Source organism: Hypanus sabinus, chromosome 2 (genome assembly GCF_030144855.1).
Source record: "Hypanus sabinus isolate sHypSab1 chromosome 2, sHypSab1.hap1, whole genome shotgun sequence".
Taxonomy (NCBI): Eukaryota; Metazoa; Chordata; class Chondrichthyes; order Myliobatiformes; family Dasyatidae; genus Hypanus; species Hypanus sabinus.
The window spans coordinates 166,642,664-166,670,435 of record NC_082707.1 but is presented as its reverse complement, the minus strand read 5'-3'; the positions used below and the strand labels follow the sequence as shown (position 1 = coordinate 166,670,435).

Here is a 27,772-nt window from a genome sequence, read left to right as displayed (position 1 = left end):
CTGGAGTTTTCGACTTCTTACATGTATGAGCCAGCTTTTTCTTGTTTAACAAGCATCAAGAGCAAAGGACAGAAATAGTCTCATTTCAGTTAAAGGTGAAATCCTTACGTGCTTAGCTCAAGTTCAAACCAGAATTGAGTATTTGCACAGCAAAATACAAACACAGGTTTTACATGCTTGGCCAATATTTGAGCCTGATCATGCCACTTAGTAAGAAATTGTTTTTTCAAAGTCTTGTATAAAGTTATGTTTTATGCTATATTTTTACTCATATTGCTTTGGTTTACGGTTTTTACTAACTTCACTATTCAACATTATCAATAAATTTTAATGTTGTAAATGGCATTAATTAAAATCAATTAACAACCTTTATTTAAATTAAATCTACTGAGTCTACCTTTAGAATAATTAAATCCCATTCTGGCTTAAGCCAGTTATTTAACAGAAATTTATTATGGTTCCATTATGAGCTTTTAAAATTTATGAAAGGGAAAGAAAGATTAATTTAATGAAAGGTAAGCTAAGCTTAACTGTTTTTCTTCCCCAAGAAAAACTGGCTAAAAAAATTCATTCTCTACTCAAGAGTATTGACAATTATTTTTGGATTATTATACCTACAACTTACTGATCACACTACAGTGTTAGCTGTAGATCTGATAACTTACACTCAGGAGTTCTCTGAGACCTGAAAATTATTTCAAGGGCAAAATGGTTGAGAAAGGTTTATGTAGATTGAAAGACGAAGAGTTCATCTTAAGAGCCCCATTCTATAACAGCTATGTTTGAATTGCCACTATACTGAGATTTCAGTGACCCCAAGCACTGAGGTCCGGAAAGGCAGGAAGTGGAAGGCCAAGGATGCAGTGGAGATGGCGAAGTCTCACCTGAGGCACAGAGATCTGGTAGGGACAGTGGCATTGGGTCAGGCAGGACTGTGCAGCTTCCTTTCAACCTGCTTTGACAGAGCCCAGGGCAGAGGCAGAGACTGCTCTAAGAAGACACAAACTGCTCTAAGAAGAGGTGTGAGCAGCTGTCGAGGAAGTGCGTAAAACCAGGATGGAAGGAATGGGGCAGCAAGGAGTTTAGACAAACTGGGAGGGTATGCTGAAGCAGAAGATCTCCTGGTTCAACATCTAGCAGGCAAAACCCCAGTGCATCAAGTTCATCATGCAGGCTGTATATGACATCCTGCCTAGTTCGGCACCTTTTTGCTTGGGACAAAGTGAGTCACCATCATGTCTTCACTGCCCTGACAGAGGGACACTAGAACACATCCCCAGCAGCTACCCAAAAGCTCTAAGGGAAGTCCACTACTTGTGGTGCCATGAACACCTGCTGAAGGCAGTGGCAGAAAATATCTCCTCAGCCATTAACAACAGTATGCACCTCCACAAACCCAGACTGCCCGTAGCCTTTGTCAAAGCTGGAGATCAACAACAGCCTCAGCCCAGACCACCAGCAGGCTTGCTCACCAAGGCATCTGACTGGCAACTGAAAGTCGATTTGGCAAGCAATTGAAGTTCCCTGACATCAATGCATCATCATCACCATCACTGAGGCATGACATAGTCATTCTGTAAAAAATCTTGAAGCAGATGGTCATGGTAGAACTGATGGTGCCTGGGAATATCAGACTGAAGAGATGTTTGAGTGTAAGAAAGCCAAATATCAGGAGCTGATAGAGCAGTGCCAGAGACAGGGGTGGAGGGCATGATACAAGACTATAGATGTGGAGTTTACAGGTTCTGCAGTAGGTTTGAAGAACCTACTCTTACCTTGGCATTACTGGGGTTGCAAACAAAAAACAACCATCAGCACCATCACAGAGGCAGCTATATTTGGACCCAATAGTACGTGCTCTCTTGCAGTCTAAATATTGACAGTACAGGGTAACAAGCACAGCGCTTTATCCTGAGTAGTCTGAGACTTTCCAAGTAGTGTTGGTGCCGTATCTCCCAGGAGCCAGTAGAGCAGTGCCAGAGAGAGGGGTGGAGGGCATGTTGCGAGCCTATGGAGGTGGGGTCCATCACATTGACTTGTAACTTTTAGATGGTGGAAAGGCATTGAGGTGTCGGGAGGAAAGTCAGTTACTTCAGTATACTCAGCCTCTAACTTGCTCTTGCAGCCATAGTATGTATGTGGTTTGTTTCAATAAGTTTGCAGCCAATGGTGACACCAGAGATGTTGCTTGCTGGTGAGGATTCAATAATGGCAATTCCACTGAATTGCCACTGAGGCTCTTCCTTTTTGCAGATTACTACCGTCAGTAACTTTTGCACTGCACGTGTTTACCACTTACCAGCATGTACCAGATCTTTCTCATTCCACCATCATTTCATCGAGATGCAACACTGAGCGTCATTCCTGCCTGTGGCCATCAAACTTTACAACTCCTCCCTCAGAGTATCAGACACCCTGAGCCAATAGGCTGGTCCTGGATTAATTTCCACTTGGCATTATTTACTTATTATTATTTAATTATTTGTGGTTTTAAATTGCTATATTTTTACACTATTCTTGGCTGGTGCGACTGTAACGAAACCCAATTTCCCTCGGGATCAATAAAGTATGTCTGTCTGTCTGTCTCTCCAGGTCTTGTGGCATTAGTTGCTGAGGACTTGTACATGGAACTCAACATCCAGCATTTAACAGCTAACTTCCTAACTTCCCTTACCTGATGCTGACGAAAGACCATTGGACCAAGGAACATGTCCTTCGAACTCTTGCAATAAACTCTTAAGGAGTGAGATGATAAATCCCTAACAACCATAACTACCTCCCTTTGTGTGAGATTCACATTCAGTCAAATGCTGCCATAATGCTGAAGATAAATACTCTTCACTTATCTTGCGAATTCAGTTCTTCTGTAGACAGTTGAATCAAGTGGTCTTGTCAAAACAAACTGGGAGATGGTGAGCTGGTAACAAATGCTTCTTGATAGCACTATCAACACCTTCTACTGCTTTACTATCAACTGAAAGTAGACTGATTAGGTGACAAGCTGATGGAATTGAATTGTATTCTAGCTGGGAGAATGGTGGGTGGTAACCATATAATACATAGTTCTTTTATCCATGTTTGATCTGATGTCATGAGACTTTAGAGTCTGCAGTCAATACTGAGGACCTCCAGGCCCAATCCTTCCCACTTGCATGCCATTAATGGATTCTGTTCTGCCAGCAGGACTTTTTAAAGGATAGTGATGAAGGATTCCAGGACCAACTTTTGAGTAAGGTATTATCAATCAGTGCAACTATATCATGCTGTTGCTTGATGAATGTGTGGAGAAGTTTCCCCAATTAAGACACCCATTTCCAGATGTTTGTGAGGAGGACTTGCAAGATCTACTGGGCCAGAAGCAATGTCTGAATCTGATGCCAAGGTAGTTAGTCATGTTTTATTCACCACACGTTACCACTGAGTGTCTTGCTAGACTATTTAAGAATCAACCACATGAATCTGAAGTTATGTACAGCTACAATATTTCTTATGAATCATTTTTAATTATTAAATTTTGTATATTCAAATTAAAGAATACCACAGTGGGTTATGCATACTGCTTTTAGAGATGTTTGTCAAGACCTTGGGATTACATATTGTGTCATTTAATGAATGCACTAGAATGATAAATCCTCAACAACCATAACTACCTTTCTATGTGTGTGTAAAGGGGGGGTTCTTCTTTTTTCTTCTTTGTTACTGTTGGGAAAGGGTTTCTTTGTTTGTTAAAAGCAGGAATGTTTCTTTGTTGCGAGAGAGTGCTGGAAGCTTGTTTGTTAAAATTTACTGATAACCAGAATTTTATTCCTTTGTAAACCAAATGGGGATTAATGTTCTTTCTTCTGAGTCTGTAAGCTGTTGTTGACGGGCTTTTGGGGAGATCGGTGCGAGGGGATCGAGAGAGAGGACGCAATGCTGTAAGCTGGGCGAGGAACGGACCCCAAGCGGGGGTCTGAGGCCGGGAGGTACTCCGAGGAGGGGGGATGAAGCTAGATGTGCTTGGTTGACCACTCGGAGGGTCCTGAGCTGCGAGTCGAGGAGTTCAGTGGGGATCGAATAGTGGCCAGAAGACTTCAGAAATTGAGCTCCAACGGTTGTGCACGAAGTGGTTTGGACTTTGATAAGTTTGGCACCTTTTCTTTATTTTTTCTCTTCATATATACTGTATCATTATTAATCACTTAGTTATAGTAACCTTTATAAATTGTACTCATTTAATCACATATGGTGTACTGTCTGGTTTTGGGCGAGGCGGGGACATCACACAGCATCCACACCAGCTGATTACCCAGTTTGGCAGGGCCGAAGGCTGCTCCCCCTAGACGAAACGAGCTGAGCGAGCCTGAGGCGACCCAGGGGGTTACATGTGAAATTGATACCCAATGGTTGTGCTAACAACATTATCACCCTACCACCCCACTAACCTTCACCCATCCCTTGTTAACCAAGCATAATTTTTTAACTTTAAAAACAATTAAGTTTAAGCACTACTGTACCATCACATTGTCACCATGGACATTGTCAACTTTGTATGAGAGTGGTGGTGGTGGTAGGTTATGATCACCGAATCAGTAATGGAAAGGTAGAACATAATCCCATTTTCAGTCAAAAATAAGTGCATAAAAGACTCCTCCAACAAATTAACAAAACTAATAATGCATGGGCATACTGCATAAATTGATAATGTTTACAATAGTGTGAGTTAGCATCATTACTAAAGGTGCAGTATCAAAGATTGATGGAGAGCCTAGTGCGGCGGCAGGTGTGTGTCTGTGTGTGTCTGTGTGTGTGTGTGTGTGTGTGTGTGTGTGTGTGTGTGTGTGTGTGTGTGTGTGTGTGTGTGTGTGTATCAGTTTACATCAATGATTCTGAAGATGTCACTTCTTGGGGTGGACCTGCTGCCACAGACAAAAGAGCTCAATATCTCTAATTCTTAGGAGGTTAAAGAAATTTGGCTCCATTTGACCCTCAGCTTGTCAATGCACCACAGAAAGCATCCTATCCAGATGCATCATGACTTGATAGAGCAACTGCTCTGCCCATAACTGCAAGAAACTAGAGAGAGTGGTGGACACAGCTTAGTACCTTAAGGAAACTAGGCTCCACTCTATACCATAGATTTTGAGTATACTTCTAGCTGCCTCAGTTACGCAGCTAATATAACTAAATGTCACACTCCGATCAGACGTTCTCTCTTGTTAACTCTCCTGTCAGGCTGAAAGCAGGTACCACCAGGTTCAAGGACAGTTTCTGTCCTACTGTGATAAGACTATTGAATGGTTCCTCAGTATGATACACAGACACTCAACCTCACAATCTACTTCATTACAACTTTGCACCTCATTATCTTACCTGTACTTTCTCTGTAACTGTAACACTTTATTCTGTATTCCCTTATTGTTTTACCTGCTACTACCTCAATGCACTACAGTAATGAATTCATCTCTACAAATGGTATGCATGACATTTTTCACTATACCTCTATGTGTGACAATAATAAAACAATAAACTTCCAAACTTCATAAGCATTCTTCTCTACAGGATTTTCTGTACTGTGAAACTGTTGATCATGGGTTAAATGTGATGTAACAATTAAGACAATTTGTTATTGTTTATTTTCATTACAGGTATCCCCCACTTTACGAAAGCTCACTTTACGCCAGTTCGCTTTTACGAAGATCTCGTTAACTGAAAGAAATCCGAAGAGAATTTTCACTTTTATGAAAAAAGGCAAAAAGAGAAAATAGCATTCAGCACTTGTTTTGCAGCAAGCCATTATAGAGGCAGCGCACCCCGAGCAGCGAGAGTGGCACCGCCAAGCTCCTTCCCCGGCAACTACGCTCAGCATCAAGCTGCCATAGCTTTGAACTGTGTGAGATTTTCACTACGATCGACAGTGCTGCAGTGATTGAAGAAAAGCATGACTTTAATTTTGAAAGGGTACGTAGGTTTAGTGCAGGTTTGCAGGATGTTTTGAATGCTTACAAAGAACTGTATGATAAAAAAAATGTGAGAATCTTCTAGTGTGCTCGCTGTCTTCCCGATTCTGGTAAATGAAACTACACTGTACATACATTATTTCCACTTTATATAGGCTGTGTATTTATCATATCATTCCTGCTTTTACTATATGTTAGTGTTATCTTAGGTTTTATGTGTTATTTGGTATGATTTAGTAGGTTATTTTTTGGGTCTGGGAACGCTGAAAAGTGTTTCCCATATAAATTAATAGTAATTGCTTCTTTACTTTTTGCCATTTCAGCTTACGAAAGGTTTCATAGGAACACTACTTTCGGATAGTGAGGGAAACCTGTATATGCGATTATAACTAAGAAAAATCGAACATTCTACCATAAAGTGTCAAATACAGGTTTAACACATAGTTTTTTTTAATATCGCACATCCATTTATCATGACTGTTTTACATAAATAGAAATACTGAAAGCAAAATAAAATGTGTTGAAGTTGCAAGAAACTAAATACACTCAACACACTCCCTCTTCAAAAATATTACCTTCCCAGTTTCATTCCACATCTGTGACAAAATCATGAGATCATACCATACAGAGGAAAGATTTATTTGCAGAGAGCAATAATGGAATACATGCACACACAAATATTGACACATTTGGGCTTTTCCTGCTTTCTGAAATTCATGGGCACCCGAATTAGGGAAGAAACAAAGATTTTTTTGGCATGTGTGCTTTACCTCACATATGGACCAAATTAAAACTATGTCTGGAAGTTACTATCTGAATCAACTCAATTTGAATATATCTGCCTACCTATATTAATTGAGTCTAATGGAAATATATCTACATCCAGCAAATGTCAGCTGAAAACATAGTCACACAGCACAGAAACAGACCCTCAACCCTTTAGTAAGATGTTTCTAAGCAAACCATCAAAAAACTATTTTTTTAAACTGTAGATGGTGAAAATCCAGCATTTTCTCTTTTTCATATCCCCTTACCAATTTTTAATTGATGCTTCATAGAAAGCATTCTGTCAAGGAGCATAATGGCTTGGTATGGCAACTGCTCTTCATGTGACCACAATAAATTGCAGAGTTGCAGCTCAGCACATCACAAGAACCAACTTCCCATCTGTGCTGTTGATACCTCCTGCCTCAGTAAAAGCAGACAATAAAGACCTCACCCACCCTGGACATCCACTTTTCTCCCCTTCCCATCCGGCAGAAGATACAAAAGCCTGAAAGTACATACAACCAGGTTTAAGGGCAGCTTCTATCCCACTCTTATCAAACCCTTGAATGGACCTCGTATGATCAGATGGACTGGATCTTTCAATCCACCTTGTTATGATCTTGCGTTTGATTGTTTATCTCTACTGCACTTTTTTGGTAGCTTTTAACACTGTATTCTGCATTGTTATTATTTTAATTTATTCAAGCTCAATGCACTCTGTAATGATTTGATCTGTATAAACAGTATACACTGTACAGTATCTTGATAGCAGTAACATTTTCTAGTCCATAGTCTACTATACCAAGTGCTCAGCCAGATGCTGTGTAAGCTTTATCAGAGTTGCCTCCATGACCTTCTTGTGCAATTATTTCCTTATTTGACAATGCAAGGTTTGACAAAGCTTTTAACTCGCCAACTGAAAAATAGACGGTGACTAAACTATTGTGAGCAATCAGATTGTTACATTTTTAGCATTGAGGATAACTGTCAGGAAAGACCAATGTTAATCTCACATACAAAAGGAAGTCAATTACTTTTAATTCATAAACTAGACATCTCACTGATTTTGCCACTGCATCCAAAACTCTTATATTGCATATGCAAGCAACACAAAAATGACCAAGTTGATTTTATTTTTATATAGTCACATCTACTACAAAGCTAGGATATCACATTCTGAGAAAAAAGATACTAAATTACCTTAAACACCAAATAAACGAGCAATAACAGATCTTAGTCAACTCTCAGATGTTATATGATTGTAAGCTTTGTGATTTTCTGCATCCCTGCTCTGTTCTACTAACGTCATCATAGTTATTAGCAAAACTAATAAGGACAATGGATGGTTTTCTTGACTGAAAAGTCATTTAAATAGACTTCACATAGGCCTTGCTATCCAAGCAATTTAGTTATTTAAAAATCACTTCTCACCATATGTACAAGCAAAATGCTCTCAGTGACTGTCAGAAATGCTCAGGCAAATGCTTCACACACTCACAGATACATGAAGAAAGCCTTCCTGCTACAATCAAAAAATAAAGGATCACATCTATTCTTGTTTACTAAATGACTTATTGTTTTCTTCATTTCACATGTATTATAATTTTCTGATGACATCAAAATGCATTTTGAAAAGATATAGCTGCAGAATAACAAAGGTTTCTATCTGCTCATCCACAGTACAATATATTTTTAAGAAGCTCTTAAGATGTCAACCGAGCAAAATCTTTTTTTAAAAAAACCAAATGACTTAACAGCATGGTAATGGAAGAATGTAAATGATACTATTTTTGCATAGATCAAAAATAATATAATGCTACTTAGAGTATGCATTAATATCTGCTGATATTGTTGATAATATCTTCACCTGAGGGAGAGGTTTCATCTCAGTCATTAATACACACCTCAAATCTTCTGATGTTACTGTGCTTGTGAAGTTCTCACCAAATCCAGTATCTCTCACATCCCAGATTCACTGAGCATCATATATCCCAAACCTTTCTCCACATTTCAAAGGCATCAGAGGGCCTGAAAAGGTTTTATTTTGGTGCTTTCAAAAAATTATATGCTGACCAGGCAATATTACAAAAAAAGCTCCATACACAAGTTAGCAACATCTAGTTCTAACACATTTAACACTATCCAGTTCTAATGCATTTCACTGTATTTTTCGATATACATGTGTTAAATAAATCTGAATCTAAACCATTCAAAGAGTGATACCCCATTTAGCCCCAAGATGAATTACCATCTCACAATTTCCCTACCACCAAGACCATCAATCTAATTTCTGCAAAATCAATATCAATTCTTCCACAGTTTAGTGCTGCTGAAACTATTCCACACCTGTTACCACCATGATGGATTACTCAAGCATTCTCTTACCTAAACACTAATAATAGACAATCTTATCTAAAAACTTCCTACACATATCCTAATTCACATAAGACTCCATTCACATTACCAATGTGCTCAGTGACTTAAAACTGGCTCCCAGTCCATCAATATACACTTGAGAAATTCCCATACTGGTTTTCCAAAAGCCTTCAGGGCCTTGTCCTTCTCCATTGCTCACATCTCCTCCAACATCACAACCCACTGAAACCTCAAGTGGCTCTAGTGTCGATCACTTAATATCCCCTTAAAAAATGTTGAAAATGTGGTTTAACCTTAAAAGTTATCATTTGCGTGACATAAACAGAGAAACCTTAGTTAATTTAGAATTGTAATCTGGAGTGAGTTGTTCTATTGAAATATGCAGTATAGTAAATAATCAGTGCAATAATACAGTGATGCTTAGAACTGGGTTAAGTTGGTACATGTCCTCAATGTTGGTTCTAAGTTTATACTTGCTCCTTTATTGAAAGTCATTTCGAAGAAGAAGGTATCCAAGTACGAAGTATGGAAATTCTCAACATAACCTTCTTCCTTCAAGATGTATTTTTAAAACCCAGCTCACCTCTCCCAGTATCTTATGTAACCCCAGTCAAATCTGGTTTCACTCTCTTGTAAAAGTTTGCAATATTAATGGCACCATACAAGTTCAAATTATTGTTGAAACCTTCACTTACTTTTGAAAGCTGGAATCTCCTAAGACACAGACACAATGTTTAACCAAAAAATGTTAAACTGGCCAACATGGATAGGTCAAAACTTAAATAGTTGGTACTTAGTTTTGAATACTGTACTAAAAAGATGTCAATGATTAACTGAAGAATAAAAGCACAACATACTGACAGTACTTTGCACATTTACCATGAAGCAACTTTGTGCTGAACTTGATTTTAAAGTCGCTAAAACAACGCAAAGATAAAGATACGCACACCCCCTTTTCCTTGGTAGTACATTCCGCAAAGAGCTGCAGTGATTGCGGGGAATCAATTATACTTCTCCGCAAATGCCAATAAACTAACATTGCTTTCTGACAAATAGAGAGCAGGTTCATGTGGAACTACTGTAGTAGTTGAGCACCAAATTAATAGCCAGTGCAAGTCAAGGTTCAGCCTCACGGCTTTCGAATTCCCTACACAAATGTGTAACTATCACCCAGTCAATCAGTTACTGCAGAATTTTTACTGGAATGCTTCTTCTTAGAAATGACTTTCAATAAAGGAGCAAGTATAAACTTAAAACCAACATTGAGGACATGTACCAACTTAACCCAGTTCTAAACATCACTGTATTATTGCACTGATTATTTACTATACTGCATATTTCAATAGAACAATTCACTCCAGATTACAATTCTAAATTAACTAAGGTTTCTCTGTTTATGTCACGCAAATGATAACTTTTAAGGTTAAACCGCATTTTCAACATTTTTTTAAACAGCAAAGTTCAAATCTGTTTGGATTCTGTGCATTGGATGATACTTGGAAGCAGCAGTGAAAGTAGCAGGGGTGCAGAATGTAATCTGGATGGAGAATTTCAATATCCAACTCCAAAGGTAGCTCGGAAGCACTACTACTGGCCAAGCTGGCCAATTCATACAGAATACATCTGCTAGACTGTGGTGATACCACAGAAAGAATACATGACCACATTTTCATCCAGCTGCCTGTGCTAGATATATCTGTCCACAATAGCAAAACTAAGTGACCAAACAAAACCTTGTGAAGGCAATACCTATTCTTTGCATCAGGGTCACTATCCGCGGGGTTGTGTGGCAGTATCAAATCAGATCTGGCATCTCAAAGTTGGGCAGTTATGACTGACTGTGGACGATAAGCAAATGAAATGGCAGATCCTTCATTCTCCCATTACTGTCAAGCTAGCTGATGCAGTGGTAAGGGGCTTGCTGGAAGCTTACATAAGGATGAGGTACCAGCATAAAGATGCTGCAATTCAAGACTAACTGCAGAAAACAAAAACTGCATGCAAGAGACAACAGATCAGAATAAAGCTTTGCAGTCCTGCATAGCTAGTCTTGAATAACGGTAGATAATAACTATATTCCCATCATTAACAATGACTCAAACAAATTTCAAGCAGTGGCACCCAATCAACCATCCTAAGTATTCATTCACTCTACCACTAGTACACAGCAGTGGCACTGTACTGAAGTGCACACCATCAAGAAAATGCACTGCAATTACTCGCTCAAGCAACTACATATGCCTCGCAAATCTGCAACCTCTACAAACAAGAACGAAGGCAGCAGTTGAACTAAAAGATCTCTTCCAACATCAAAGTAGCTTGCCTTGATCTTTGCTGGGTCTATATTCTGGAATTTCCTACCAAACAGCATCATAGCAAAAGGTCTGCAGCAGTTCAAGAAAGTAACTCACTAGCCTTTTCCTAAAGTGCACTTGGGAATGGATAACAAATACTGGCCTACCAGCAACATTGAGATTGCAGAAAATGAATTTATTAGAAAGCAATATTGTTCTATACATTATCCTTATTGAGGAAGTTAGATTCAAATCAATTGCTGTTTAATTACCAATATACAACCCAAGCAGCACCTTGATATGGCTAGTGCTGCGGCTGCCTCGCAGTTCCAGCAACCAAGATTCAATCTCAACTCTGGCGCTAACTGTGTGGACTTTGCACATTGCCTGTTATCTCAATGTGGGTTTACATAGAACATAGAATAGTATAGCACAGTACAGGAGCTTCAGCCCACTATGTTGGTGTCGACCCTTAAACCCTGACTCCCATATAACCCCCCACCTTAAATTCCTCCGTATACCTGTCTAGTAGTCTCTTAAACTTCACTAGTGTATCTGCCTCCACCACCGACTCAGGCAGTGCATTCCATGCACCAACCACTCTCTGAGTGAAAAACCTTCCTCTAATATCCCCCTTGAACTTCCCTCCCCTTACCTTAAAGCCATGTCCTCTTACGTTGAGCAGTGGTGCCCTGGGGAAGAGGCGCTGGCTGTCCACTCTATCTATTCCTCTTAATATCTTGAATACTTCTATCATGTCTCTTCTCATCCTCCTTCTCTCGAAAGAGTAAAGCCCTAGCTCCCTTAATCTCTGATCATAATGCATACTCTCTAAACCAGGCAGCATCCTGGTAAATCTCCTCTGATCCCTGTCCAATACTTCCACATCCTTCCTATAGTGAGGCAACCAGAACTGGGCTCAGTACTCCAAGTGTGGCCTAACCAGAGTTTTATAGAGCTGCATCATTACCTCGCGACTATTAAACTCTACCCTTCAACTTATGAAAACTAACACCCCATAAGCTTTCTTAACTACCCTATCTACCTGTGAGGCAACTTTCAGGGATCTGTGGACATGTACCCCAAATCCCTCTACTCCTCCACGCTACCAAGTATCCTGCCATTTACTTTGAACTCTGCCTTGGAGTTTGTCCTTCCAAAGTGTACCACCTCACACTTCTCCAGGTTGAACTCCATCTGCCACTTCTCAGCCCACTTCTGCATCCTATCAATGTCTCTCTGCAATCTCTGACAATCCCCTACACTAACCACACCACCACCAACTTTTGTGTCGTCTGCAAACGTGCCAACCCACCCTTCTACCTCCACATCCAGGTCGTTAATAAAAATCCTTGTGGGACACCACTAGTCACAACCCTCCAATCCGAATGTACTCCCTCCACCATGACCCTCTGCTTTCTGCAGGCAAGCCAATTCTGAATCCACCTGGCCAAACTTTCCTGGATCCCATGCCTTCTGACTTTCTGAATAAGCCTACCATGTGGAACTTTATCAAAGGCCTTACTAAAATCCATGTAGATCACATCCACTGCACTACCCTCATCTATATGCCTGGTCACCTCCTCAAAGAACTCTAACAGGCTTGTTAGAGAGGATCTGCTCTTCACAAAGCCATGCTGACTGTCCCTGATCAGACCAGGATTCTGTAAATGCCAATCGATCCTATCTCTAAGAATCTTTTCCAACAGCTTTCCCACCACAGACATAAGGCTCACTGGTCTATAATTACCCGGACTATCCCTATTACCTTTTTTGAACAAGGGGACAACATTCGCCTCCCTCCAATCCTCCAGTACTATTCCCATGGACAATGAGGACATAAAGATTGTAGCCAGAGGCTCAGCAATCTCTTCCCTCACCTTGTGGAGCAGCCTGGGAATATTCCATCAGGCCCTGGGGACTTATCCATTCCAATGTATTTTATCAACTCTAACACCTCTTCGCCCTTAATATCAACATGCTCCAGAACATCAACCTCACTCATATTGTCCTCACCGTCATCAAGTTCCCTGTCAAAGGTGAATACCAAAGAGAAGCATTCATTAAGGACCTCGCTCACTTCCACAGCCTCCAGGCACATCTTCCCACTTTTATCTCTAATCGGTCCTACCTTCACTCCTGTCATCCTTTTGTTCATCACATAATTGAAGAATGCTTTGGGGTTTTCATTTACCCTACTCACCAAGGCCTTCTCATGCCCCCTTCTTGCTCTCCTCAGCCCCTTCTTAAGCTCCTTTTTTACTACCCTATATTCCTGAATAGCCCTATCTGATCTTTGCTTCCTAAACCTCATGTATGTCGTCTTCTTCCATCTGACTAGATTTTCTACTTCACTTGTCACCCATGATTCCTTCACCCTACTATTTTTTATCTTCTTCACTGGGACAAATTTATCCCTAACATCCTGCAAGAGATCCCTAAACATCGACCACATGTCCATAGTACATTTCCCTGCAAAAACATCACCCCAATTCACACCCACAATTTCTAACCTTATAGCTTCATAATTTGCCCTTCCCCAATTAAAAATTCTCCTATTCTCTCTGATTCCATCCTTTTCCATAATAATGCTAAAGGCCAGGGAGCGGTGGTCACTGTCCCCAAGATGCTCACCCAGAGAGATCTCTGACCTGACCCAGTTGGTTACCTAATACTAGATCTAGTATGGCATTCCCCAGTCAGCCCGTCAACATACTGTGATAGGAATCCATCCTGGACAGACTTAACAAACTCCGCCTCGTCTAAACCATTGGATCTAATCAGGTGCCAATCAATACTAGGGAAGTTAAAGTCACCCATGATAACAACCCTGTTATTTTTGCACCTTTCCAAAATCTGTCTCCCAATCTGCTCCTCAGTATCTCTGCTGAATCGGGGGCCTATAGAATGCTCCTAATGGTATAACTGCTCCCTTCCTGTTCCTGACTTCCACCCATACTGACTCAAAAGAGGATCCTGCTACATTACCCTCCCTTTCTGTAGCTGCAATAGTATCCCTGACCAGTAATGCCACTCCTCCTCCCCTTTCCCCCTCTCTATCCCTTTTAAAACATTGAAATCCAGGAATATTGAGAATCCATTCCTGCCCTGGTGCCAGCCAAGTCTCTGTAATGGCCACTACATCATAATTCCATGTATGTATCCAAGCTCTCAGTTCATCACCTTTGTTCCTGATGCTACTTGCATTGCAGTACACACACTTTAGCCCTTCTACCTTACTACCTTTACACCCTTTATTCTGCTTCTCTTTCCTGAAAGCCTCTTTATATGTTAGATCTGGCTTTACTCCATGCACATAACTTGTAGTTCTCACATGACCTTTATCCTCCTCCACCTCACTATCTACTATAACACTCTGGTTCCCCTTCACCTGCAAATCTAGTTCAAACCCCCGCCAGAGCAGCACTAACAAACTCCAGCTGCTCCAAGTTCTCTCCTACATCTCAAAGAAACATGGGTGGGTCAGTTGATCAGCTACTGTAAATTGCCCCTAACGTGTAGACAAATGATAAAACTTGGGGAACATGATGAATCATGGAGAGAATAAAATGAGGTTAATGTAGCATTAGTATAAATAATTGGGCGATGGTTGAGGGCCTATTCCATCACAATGAATTTAACAGATGGAAGATATCCGTAAAGCATGCACATGATCCAAGCAAAAATATTATCAGGATATAATAATTCACGATAAAATCCAGGATCTATGGAAACAAAAAGAATCAAAATTTCTGATTTGTAGATTTGACAGACTTTTGCTTCCCAAACTAATAAAAATTTCACTTTCAAAATAATAATATTTCTAGATTAAATAATGTCAATAAATTCATGGAAAACTGCTGGGTCTAATACTACATTATAAATGGTTGCAATTAAATGTGTTACCCATTTCATGTAAAATTCAATAACAGCCAATTTTTCAAGACCTTATACAACAACTATATCCGAGGATAAATTTACAAGCATCTTCATACCGCTTAATATTTTTACAAGTATTAAGAATCCCAAAACTATTCATCTATAAGCCAACAACTGTGTAATTTGTAATGATGTCTCAGAGGTTGGATGTAATTTGTCCAAATTCCTCAAAAATTGCATTGTTGTAGCTAGTCTTGAGAATTGCACTTCCTGCTGCTATTAAACTGGTGTCAAAATTGTGAAACATAATTTCATTGCACACATTTCAGAACAATAAATTACCAAATGGGCACACAGAAAAATACCAGTTTACTTATTGGGAATTTCAAATATATAAAAACAAACAACATATGAAGTGCAAAAGCACTATAATTGCGTTTTTTTGTATTTTTTTAAAAATTGTGTTCTTTACGCTTATTGTGTTTCCTATGATGCATTGGATCCGGAATAACAATAAATTCTTTCACCTTTACACTTGAATGACAATAAACAATCTTGAATAATAACAAAAGTTTATTGGAACTCATTATGGGTGTGCATATTACCTGCTATTTAACATTTTTTTTAAAAAAGACTTACAAAAGCACTGCACCTAGTTGATTACAACTAACCTGAAAGGTTATTCATTAAATTTTCAATACCATGGACTAGTTGCAGGGAATGCAATATCATGTAACTAAAAGTGAGGAGGATGAAAGAAAAAGGGAAAAGTTTAACACAAGTGATACTCAGTAAATTTGCCATAACACAATCATATCATAATACATGAAACCAGCCATCTTTATATTATAAAGCTTTTTTTAATTAAGGGAATCTCAACAAGTGCTTAGGCAACAGATCAAATTTACAGCTAAAATCTCAAACCAATTATTAAACTGCCCCAGGATACTTAATAAGCTTCACAAGATTATCACTCAGAACATGAAGTTAAAGATATTACTTTAAAGCAAGAAAGGGGTCTCAACTCAAAAGTACTATTTGAAGTGTATTAGAAATAATTACACACCAAACTGGAGCAGGATTTTTTCCTTTGCATTAGTGTATTTCTAAACAGTTAAACAAAGGAAATAGCGACTATTGTATTAGTAGTCTAATAGCATTGAGATTACTTCAACATGAAACCCAAACAAATTACAGCCAAGGGAGATTTTCTTAGACAAATGACAAACATCATAATGGAAGGTCCTCATGAAAGATCCTAGACCAGGGGTGGGCAAACTTTTTGACTTGTGGGCCACAGAGGGTTCTAAAATTTGACAGGGGGGCCGGACCAGGAGCAGATGGACGGAGTGTTTTGGTAATACACCTCATAAGAGAAAATAAAATATCATGCGATATGTAGAAAACATGCGCTTTAATTTCAATTGAAAATGAACAAATGCATTACAACAAAATATCTGTCTTTGAAGTCCCATGGTATTTAGCTATTTATTGAAATGACTTTTAAAACACTGAAAATTGAATAAAATACAGCTTTTTTTAATAGTAACAGTTATTTTAAAGCACTGAAAATTCTGTTATCCTTCAAGATAGTATCATTATCACTCTCCTCCTGACTGTCTTTATTTCACAAACGGTAGGAGATGCAGGTCTGCTTGTCCTGCTCCTTCTTATTCAATTGTCCCCTGTGCCAAAACTCAACAACGACCAGCACAAAGACAGAACAATGACAGCGCGCCAGTATGCGGATCGCGTTATTTGATCTGGAGCGCATTTTTTATTTTGAGAACGTACGTGCACCTGTGCACTACTCATGTCCATCACTTAACAGAAATGACATGTAACATGTAAGGCTTATTGAAAAAAATATTTTCAAATGCATTTTTTACATAACACAATGAAGAAACTTATTTTTAATTTCAGTGGGAACAGTGTTGTTGGTCTCCCTTTTTAGCCAGCGCATCAAAGTCTGGATTTAGATTTGTTGTGGCGATACTCAGGATGGATCTGAGGTGTTGGTCAGTTAACTTCGATCTGTGGCTGGCTTTGTTGATGTTCATGACGCTGAACGCCTGTTCACACAAATATGTCGAGCCGAACAAAGAGTAAAGCACAAATGTGGAGTAATACGCTGCACCTCAACAAAGGTCAATGTACATAGAGTGCATCATCTATTGGGAAAACACCAGAATTGTGGGGAAAAACATTAACAAGGTTTATTAATATAATTTCATCAAGTTCTGCGGGCCGGATTAAAAAGCTTAACGGGCCACATATGGCCCGCGGGCCGTAGTCTGCCCATGCCTGTCCTAGACCTAACCACATTCATCTTCTGCACTAACAGGCATGAAGAGGTCACTAATAATGTTCCCACTGAGTAATCTCCATTCTCGCTGAGATATTCACTAATCCATTGCCACTCATGGATCACTTCCTGAAATTCCCTACCATTAAACTACTTCATAGGCACCATATCCTCAAGTCCTCGAAGAGGACCACAACCTTGCTGTAGGGTTTGGAGGTTTGCTTGCCTCAATGTCACTGAGAACTATGTTGGTTGGAGTCAGGGTTGTGTAGTTTAGCTCTTGGTAGGGTTGCCCATGCCAAATGGGTCAAAGGGAAGAGGTCACACTAAGAGTGGCTCACCAGTCCTCCACGTCTGGGGGTTCAGTTCAGGCCAACAACCCTGACTGGTCAAAAAAAAAGTTACAAAAACAGCTATCAAGAATCTTTTTATAACTGCGTACATCACGGGGGGGGGGGGGGGGCCTTCATTGCTGCCCTAAACGCCAGAGGCATGATCTCTTCAAGTACAAAAAAATTAAGGAAGCCCACAGCACTGCCATGAATGGAAGGCATAAACATACCATTTTATAATCTTGCCATTTGCCTTTTATCAACATTAAACAAGAGTGTTTCTTGTTACATATAACCACCAACTGCTGCTTTTGGTATTTAACAAGAATTACATAGTGCTGTACAAAACAAATTAATGTATTAATATTACAGGTACACCTGCAACATAGTTTCTAGTCTTGGTACTTACACATCCTCTGAAGAAGGTATCAATTGAATCAAAACATGAGATTCTTAATTTAACAAGAAACAAATAAACTGTCAATGAAGAATCCAAAAATAAAAGCATGTTCTGATAAAAGCTACATCAACCAGAAACATGAACCAACTATCTCTCAACAGATCCTGCCTGAATGTTTCCGTATTTCCTCCAGTGTTTAGTTACAAGAATAGGTTTGATGCTTTTAACTTGTCTAAGGGTTAGCTCAATCATTTGAAATTTGTGAAACAAAAGGTTAAGAAACAATGCATGTGAAACCCTTCTGGGGAAGAAAAGATGTTGTGCAATAGTAAATTATGCCCTTAAATATAAACTAAAATAAAACACAATATGGAGTTAGATCCGTTATTTAAAAATGAACTAACAATTCATAGGCAAACAACATATCTCTAGATATGTGATAGTCTGCTAGTTAGTTTGGATAAAATAAAATTATGATCTGACACTCAAGGAACTTAGCTCAACTACTTCAAACTACCACAAAGGAGATTCCCCCCCCCCCCCCCCCAAAGTGGCTGTATGTCTTTACCTGCTTTTCCCAGACTTTAACATAATTAGGGCGTCAAAACATCTGTATGGATGGCTAATATTTTTAAAAATCTATATGTTGTTAACTGACAACTGATTCAATGTTATAGAAATAACTTCTTCCCCTCTGCAATCATATTTCTGAACAGTTCATGAACACTACTATCTCATTATTCATCTTTCGCACTATTTATTTATTATTATAACTTGTTAAGCCTACTCTGTTGTGACAAAACCATAAATTTCATGGCTAATATCTGTGACAATAAACCTGATTCTGATGCATGTAAAACAAGGGAACAAATTGTTTACAATTCAAGAATAGGCTAAAATTTGCAAGGTTGAATAAAAACTGATTTTGAAAACTTCAAATGTTAATCTCTGGAGTTCATGGACATCCAAGGCAAATGACAAATACAATTTTTGAAGTAGAATTAAATGTTCTTTTCAATAATTCATTTTTCTAGTATCAAATCTGCGTGTTTCATGGTAATTTCTTAGATACTACTGAGAGATTTCTGAACTGAAACTCTGCAAACGCAAGTGATATTTAGTATTAAAGGAACCTTGATATGATCACTTTCTAAACTGTAAAATGAATAAGAATCTAACAAAGTATGTGATGGAATTTCCACTTACTTTGTATGCATCTGCAGACCCTTAATTAAATTATTTACAGAACTATTTCAAACTTGAACACCATAGTAACAAAATTATTGCAGATACAAGAGTTAAAAAGTGCCATGAGGATAAACATCTAAACTTCCTTTAACATTAAAAATATATAAATATATACAAGCAGCCCAAATGACTTAGTTCCAATACAAGACAATACAAATATCCAAACATAAATAGCTCATAAAACCTTCAGTACTAAGATCTGATGCAAGACAAATGCACAGCATACATTTTTCTAACCACATTATTAATACATACTTAACACCCTCCTTAATCAAATTCTGTAAGTAGAAATTGCAAGCAAATTTTCCAGATTTTTAAAATTAAAAACTGCAAGTTTTATAAGCTATAAATAGGAGCAGAATTAGACCAATTTGGCCATTCAGTCTGCTGTCCTTTCATCATGACTGATCCACTTTCTCAGTGAGCCCTAATCTCCTGTCTTCTCCCTATATCCCTTCATGCCCTGACTAAATCAAGAATCTATCAACCTCTGCCATGTTTTATGAAAAGGTACAAAGGCCAACAAGAAATTTAAAAATCATATGAAAAATACAAGTCATCTGTGATTTAGACAGTTGATTCAATTTTTAGGACTGAATTCTGTCTAAAAGCTTGACTTGGACTGGGAAAGCTGCAGAAAGCTCAATTCTGTGCTGTATAACTCTGATTTTAAAGCCAATCAAGCCATTTTAGGTGTGCGGATTTATTTAAGAAATAATCAAAACTAATCAATTACCCCACATGCTTCTTTTGGCATCCAAATATACAGATCCAATTTTCCATTAAACTTGGATTTTGTTGACCCTCAGAAGAAGCACTGCTGGCAAGAGCAACAATATTATGAATAGCTTCACTGTTTCCCAAATCCTACCTCTGTCAAACATGAAACTTTACATTATACTCCAAGTGCACAACATCAAAATAGAAGGAAGCAGAATCGACCTACTTGAATCTTCCATTTCTGACTCATCTTATCCAAATAGAATTACAGTCGGCCCTCCTTATCCGCGGGGGATTGGTTCCAAGACCCCCCCCCCACGGATACCAAAAAATGTGGATACTCAAGTCCCTTTTTTAACCTGGCTCAGTGTGGTGGTCTTTAGGACCCAGCGGAACCTCGGACTTTATTTAACATGTTCAGTGTGGTGGACATTAGGACCTTGCGGCGCAGCTCTGAATCCACAGTGTTTCTGTTCACGAAAATAATCACAATCACGATTGAAAATAAAGTGCAAGTAATAAAGCGATTGGAAAGAGGTGAAATGCCATCGGTCATTGGAAAAGCATTAGGCTACAGTCAGTCAACAATCGGAACAATTTTAATGGAGCATGTGAAAGGCCCTGCCCCAATGAAAGCTACAATTACTACTAACCAATGCAGTGATTTAATTATTGAAATACATATGTTTCTTAAGTGTTTTATATGCATAGAAAGGTAAAATATGTACTATATACTAAGAAAAACGTTTGACTAACTGACGCGAAATAATACCGGATGTACCTGTTCCGACTTCAAATCCGACTTAAAGATGGACTCAGGAACGGAACTCGTTCACAACCCAGGGACTGCCTGTACTTTTAAGTCATTTCTAGATTACCTGTAATACCTAATACAATGTAAATACAATGTAAATAGTTGTTATACTGTATTGTTTAGGGAATAATGACAAGAAAAAAGTGTGTACATGCTCAAATAACGAGTGCTGGAGAGAGGACTTCCAGGTTTTTGCGATCCGCGGTTTGCTGAATCCACGGATATGGAGGGCCAACTATACTACCTTTCACCGAAGGCGAAGAATTTTTAAGCCTATCCCAAACCCATTAAAACAGAGCAGAAACCCTACTGACACAAACTTCTGTCAAAGATGACTCAGAAAACCTTAAGAAATTTCACCCTTTTGTCTTCTTTGCAAACGTACACCAAACCCAAGAACAAGCAATAAAGGTTCATTTTATTGTCAAAGTGTCCACCATGTACAATACAGCTCTGATACTTGTCTTCTCCAGATAGCCACGTAATAACAAAACCCATGGTGTTATTGAAAGAAAATATATCAACCCACCCTCCTCCCGCACGGAAAAGAAAAAGAAATAAAACTCACAAACCCAAAACAGCCCCCACCACCTCCTAAAAACTAACAGATTGCCCATCCAGAAAACGGCAGCTATTACATCAAAAACCCCAAACCCCCATCCTCACAAAAAAAATAGCAACTGTAGCATCAAACCCCCAACCCCTCTCCCACACTCAAAAAACAGATCGCCCACATAGAAAAATATCAAGAGCATCAGAGCCCAAATCCCCAACCCCTCCGTCGCACAAAAGTTAACACATCGCCCACCCACCAACTGGCAACAAGAGAGAAAACACAGAAAACTGAAGCAGACCAATATAAGCTACAGTCCAATAATCACATAAAGATCAGAATTTCTAAAACATCTGTCAGCATCAAGGAGACCGGCTGCACAAACTCAGTCCTTTCATAAAGAGCAACCACCACGCCGACCCAGCTACCGACCTCCACTGACCCCACGGCATCCGTGGAGAGCAACCACTGGCCTCCTCCATATTCACCTCTATGCGTCAATCTTCCTCAACAGTTCAAAATTAAAGCAATCACAGCCCCATGCCCGTTCTCTGGTCTTCTCCACGAGACAGCTCATGCTCTTGGTCCTCTCCAGGGACAGCAGAGCACTAGATCATTCAATCTAATTCTAAACAGCATGTCACAGACTCCAATATTTTCTGAAACACAATCAAGATAAAAAAAAACAAGCAGAAGATGTAGACAAAGTGAAATAATTGAAGAGGATGGCTACCTGGAAGAGGGATACATCATGCACTTGCTCAGATCTGTTGTCTTTTAAAAAAATCATGACTGATCCCAAACTTCTTCTGTTTTCCTGCTTACTTCCATAATGTCCTTAGCATCCAAACTGCAGAGATTAGAGGCCAATCCAATACACTCTCACCTTGCACAATGACCTCTTCAATTCAGGAGACATTTGTGTAGATTTAAGCTGCACCACCACCAAGTACAGCCTGTCTCAGGAATTAATACCAAAATTGTACATGGTACACCAGGTACTTTCTCCAAAACAATTCCAGCAAGTAACCTTACTTTTGCAATAAAAGCCAAGAACCATTCACTTTTCCTCTCCCAAACTGTTTGTCTTACTGAATCAATGATTTTATGATTCATAAACCTGCACCTCAAGATCTCTCTGTACACAAAAACTGATTGGCTTCTCAAATTTTCCCTATTCTTCCTGTCAAAAGGACAACCACATTTTGCCATAATGCACTACGACCTCCTCTTCTTCCCCCCCCCCCTCGCATTTGTTCATTTGCTTAATCTTTGCAGGCTTTCTGTGTCTTCCTCAATCACTTTCTTACTCAGATTTGCATTATTGATTAACCTCAATCTATCACAGTCTATATTTTTAATATATGGCATTAATATGACCTGTGAATTGCTTAAAACTCAATACTAATCTCTGTGGAATCTTAGTAGCTACATCACAAGCTCAAAAGCCAATTTATCTTCATGATAGAGGATTAAACTGGTAAATTGGTTTATTAATGTCACATGGTACAATGAAAAAATTGCCTAGCATACTGTACATACAGATCAATTCATTATAACATCAGAAAGCAGGTACAGGGTTGAGTTGGATGATCAGCCATGATCATACTGAATGGTGGTGCAGGCTCCAGTAAAGTGTAACAGCTACAGAGAAAGCACAGAGAGCAAGATGAAAGGCCACAACAAAGTAAATTATGAGATCAAGAATCCATCTTATCATTCTAGGAAAATTGTTCAATAGTCTTATAATAGCAGGATAGAAGCTGTCCGAGCCCAGTGGTATGTGTTTTCAGGCTTTTTGCATCTTCTGCCTGATGGGAAGGGAAGAATAGAGAATACCAGGCTGGGCGGGATATTTGATCATGCTGACTGCTTTACTGAGGCCGTTTTCCAATGATGTACTGATCTGCAGCCACAACTCTCTTGCAGTTAAAAAAACAGAAATAGAAAAATCAAATATGTTATCTTTCCCTACCCCATCTTCTTGTGTAGTACTTTCTCAGAGGCATTTTGAAAACCAGATTAATTACATCTACTTGTTCTCTCTTTACTACCATGGAAGACATTTCTACAAGTGCTTTTTAGAAATCTGTATATGACAGCTGCAGTCACTTTACATAACTGGTAACATTCAAGAAGTGTTTTTAAATAGATTACAGATTAATAGATGAATAAATCCAAGAGCACAGAAGCAGATTACAGTACACACGTGTTACAAAGGAGATGCATGCCTAGACCCGTATTACCATTTTTCTTAATGCGAACACCTGATAACATTTGTGGTTTCTTTTGCAATGGGCTTAATTGGCTTTCCCCTCCCCCCACATAAAATCCATAAGAGCAAATTTTTACTCCACATCTCAAAATATTTTGACAGTGATTTGTTAATTCTGTAAAACCGAACTTCTATTACCCAAAATGCCAAAACTAAAACTCAATCGCATTTTTATTCTACAAGTATCATAATATGCTGTTACAAATCTCCCCCTACATGAAATCTAATTTCTATAATACTGACAGCTAGCTTTACTATAAACTTAATGTACAGAAGCTTACTAAGGACAACAAAAGCACCAACCTGAAGCCAGTACAATTTTTAAATTACAAATTAAGAACTATACAAACAGATAAAGCTCAAATGTAGAGTTCCTTCCACATCTGTAAAATTTCATACATGCTAACATATTTTACAGGTTTATTGAAATGACCATTGTTGCACTGTTGAAGGTTTTTTCTACCATATTATCTTGAACAACCCATATTCTCATGAGTACAGAGGCCTGGATATTTAAATGTTTGAGATGACCCATATAGCACTGACAGCTGTTAAAAATAATAGTCTAGTACTACATAGTAAATATGATAAAATTTACTGGATGCAAGGCGCAAATTGTGCATTACAAAATCCTTCAACATCCTAAATACATCTGCATGGTTGATTTAAACAAAAGACTGATGAAAAAAATACTGCTGTGGGAACTGTAATGTTACATAGCTAACTTCAAAATTATAACACTGAAATAAAGTAATTTAATAAAATGCACTTAAAAGCAGGTTAGAAGATGATGTTAAACCTCTTGAGAAATATTGTTTATTTTACTAAAATAATGAAAAGCTCATTTACATAATCTGTGTAACTGATTCATGCATACATGACAAAATGGTACTGCTTTTATATTCCACGTGCATTTTGCAAATCAGTCCAAAATTAAAATTGTCATTTGTGGTATGTGCATGTACAGAACTCCAGTGTACATTATTGAATATCTGTGACTATTAAATATTTATTCTATCCACCACCCCAACACATCATGGCTGCCATACATGCCACCAAGAGAAAGTGCTACCACAACATGCCAATCCTGCATCAGTAGCATCCACCACACATTCAAACTTTACCACCTAAAGTCATACATTAACATCACCTTTCTGACTTGGAAAGTATCATTCCTTTGAGGTACTTGGTCAAGGGTCAAAATCTTGGAACTAACGAGCAGCATTGCGGGAATACCTTCACCACGCAGATGACCCGAGTCTGAAAAAAGTCATCTAATCTCAAGGCTCCATAAATGCAGATATTTCCAGCTACACCCACATCCTTTGAACCGGTTTGTAAAGCTAACAATTTCCAAAACTATAGCAGACATTGATAGTTACACAAAATGATATGAATCTCAAATAATGCTGAAGATACGATTCCATGAGTTGAACTGTACACATTGTAAAGCTACTACTTTTTGTGGAAAAAATCGTTTTCAAGCAATTTAAAAGTGAAGCTGAACTGCCTTTCACCTTTGGAACAAAGCAAATCTTGCAAACATATGACACAGCCAAGAGATATCCAATAGTTTAGCACTTTGTACCAGATGTGATATAATGCATCACCATTCAGTTGTTAATCTTATTACTGACGTCAATGAAAGAGCACAGGAAGTGAATCCTCTTAATTTGGAACAGAATGCTGACCACCAAACAGAATATTAAAACTGTTACTACTCTCACGTAACTAACGATATATCAGTCTCCAACGTTCAGATGCAAACTAATCTCCAGAAGAATAATATCAAGAATTAAAATGTGGATAAACTTGTGGTAGAAGGAACGCGCCACACCTTTTAAGCATCATCTCTCCACCTACTTATTTCAAATTGTGAAATACATGGATACTCGTAAATAAAAGTCAATAAGCCGTAATGACTGCAGTGGATCAAGCAGTTGTCATTCATGTTAGTAAGGAAACATCTTTTATACAGGAATCAAACACAATTACTACCATTAGGTAAACTTTGTGTTGAATTCTATTTTTATCTGTCTGTATTTTTAAGAGAACCACATTTAGACGCTCGAAACACAATATGGATTACTAATTGCTAGTTTTAATAAATACCATTTTCCGACGCTTACATCGCTAGGGAAGATCAAAGCGATTCATAAAAAATGTCTCTAAAAAGAGTAAACACAGTTGGATCGCGCATATGGACACAGGTCAAATAATGCCTATGATGTTACAACGGATCACCTAAGGTTTTGCTTACCCCATTCCAGGAATTCTGCGATGTATTTTTCCCGTCGTATAGGCGAGCTGCTACATTCGTTATACAAACATATTAAAATATCCAACAAAGTCTCCACACTCATTGAACTTGCGTTATTCTGAGGTCCGTTTAGGAGCAATTGCTCCAACTTCTTCAGTCGAACCTTCGCTGACATTTTATCGTTTCAACTTTATTTTTTGTCTAACCCTAAAACGATCCTCCTGAAAGGGCGACTGTTGAGCGCCTCACTCGTCCGAAAGAGATCAAAGCAGTGATTTATTTCACATTAAAAACGCAGGAACAGACATTTTCATGGTTGAAGTTAAAAGGTAAAAAATATCAGCCACATTCAGGCCCAGCTAGCCATAATATTTCCTTCCCTCGCTTTCCCCACTACAAAAATAATCGATCCTTTCCTCTGCCAAAATAAACTTAAGCCTTAGTTAAACTGAAGCCCTGCCCTGCAAAGCCAGCTCGGCTGCTCAAGTGCGTTGTTCATTTCCTTTTTTTTCGCTCTCCCGAAGCGCCTCGGCGTCTTGTCGTCAGTGTGAAGCCGGCGGCGCTCATCCCACGGTCCGCCTCGTTGCGTGCCTCGATCCTCGTCCTCCTGCCGCCCAGAACCCAGACATCGGCCGTCACGGACCGGGTTTCCCCGTTATCGCGTGCGGGCAAATAAGGGCCGATTGAAGGGCAGCCCACTCCGACACTGCCCGACTCCTCGCAATCGGACACTCTCCACAAAGCAACCCACCGGAAACAGACAGACGTCACCTGATTGACAGCACCCCCCCTCCCCCCATTGGCAACGGGGTGGAACCTGGAGAGCGAGCTCGCGAGCGCGAGGGTCGGGAACGTGTCGCGGCAGATGCACGCTGCGTGCTTGGTAGCCGGGGGCTCGGTGGGAGGGGACGGACGGACAAGTGGAGACAACGCTCGGTGCTAACTAACTTGTCACTTTAATTTCCACACGCTAGTTTAACCTGAGGGTATGTTGAGCATAGTCCCTGCTGTAGGTCTGAACGTAATATAAAATGGGGAAAAATGGCTTTCCATTCAAGTATAGCAAGTGCCCAGGAAGACGTAGTGTCTAGATCGAAAAATGTTAATGCCTGTTTTAGAGAAAATAGTGTACTTATTGGTCCGTGTATTTTGTCTCAAAACTGTAATTATTCTCTTCTCGAACGGATAAAATCTAGGGCTGCGCGTTCATCGAAAAGTATTTTTCGTTGGTCTTAACCCTATGTCTTTTCTAAGAAGCATGACCCGATACAAGGTCTCGATTTGAAACATGGACTAGCCCTTTGCCTCCCCAGATGCCGCCGAGTTCCAGGAACTCTTTCCATAAATCATTGGATTTTCATTTTCAAGCCTTCTATAAATAATTACGAAATACAGTGCTGTTTCTCAATTGCCTTTTGTGAAATGAGCATGGTACCTTGTGAATAACCTTTGATATTTACTCTCAATTTGCACTTAGCAAGGTTTTACATTCTGTTTTGCTGAACTAAGGTTACGGGTAAAAATTGGCCGAGACACCATTGTACTGTCAATCTTTCCGGACACTCCCCCAGTATCAGGCCAGATGCGGGGTACCACCTGAACTTTTACA

General features: G+C 39.2%; 1 protein-coding gene across 1 annotated transcript in view; it reads right to left on the bottom strand.

Annotated features, from left to right (window-relative positions):
• Positions 1-26,927, bottom strand: part of cdc42bpb (CDC42 binding protein kinase beta (DMPK-like)) — a 209,338-nt gene extending 182,411 nt beyond the window's left edge. Inside the window, exon 1 of the mRNA XM_059958771.1 lies at positions 26,164-26,927. Coding sequence (XP_059814754.1) covers positions 26,164-26,338 — 175 coding nt within the window. The 5' untranslated portion in view covers positions 26,339-26,927. The remainder of the gene's footprint in view (positions 1-26,163) is intronic.
• Positions 26,928-27,772: the final 845 nt, after the last annotated feature.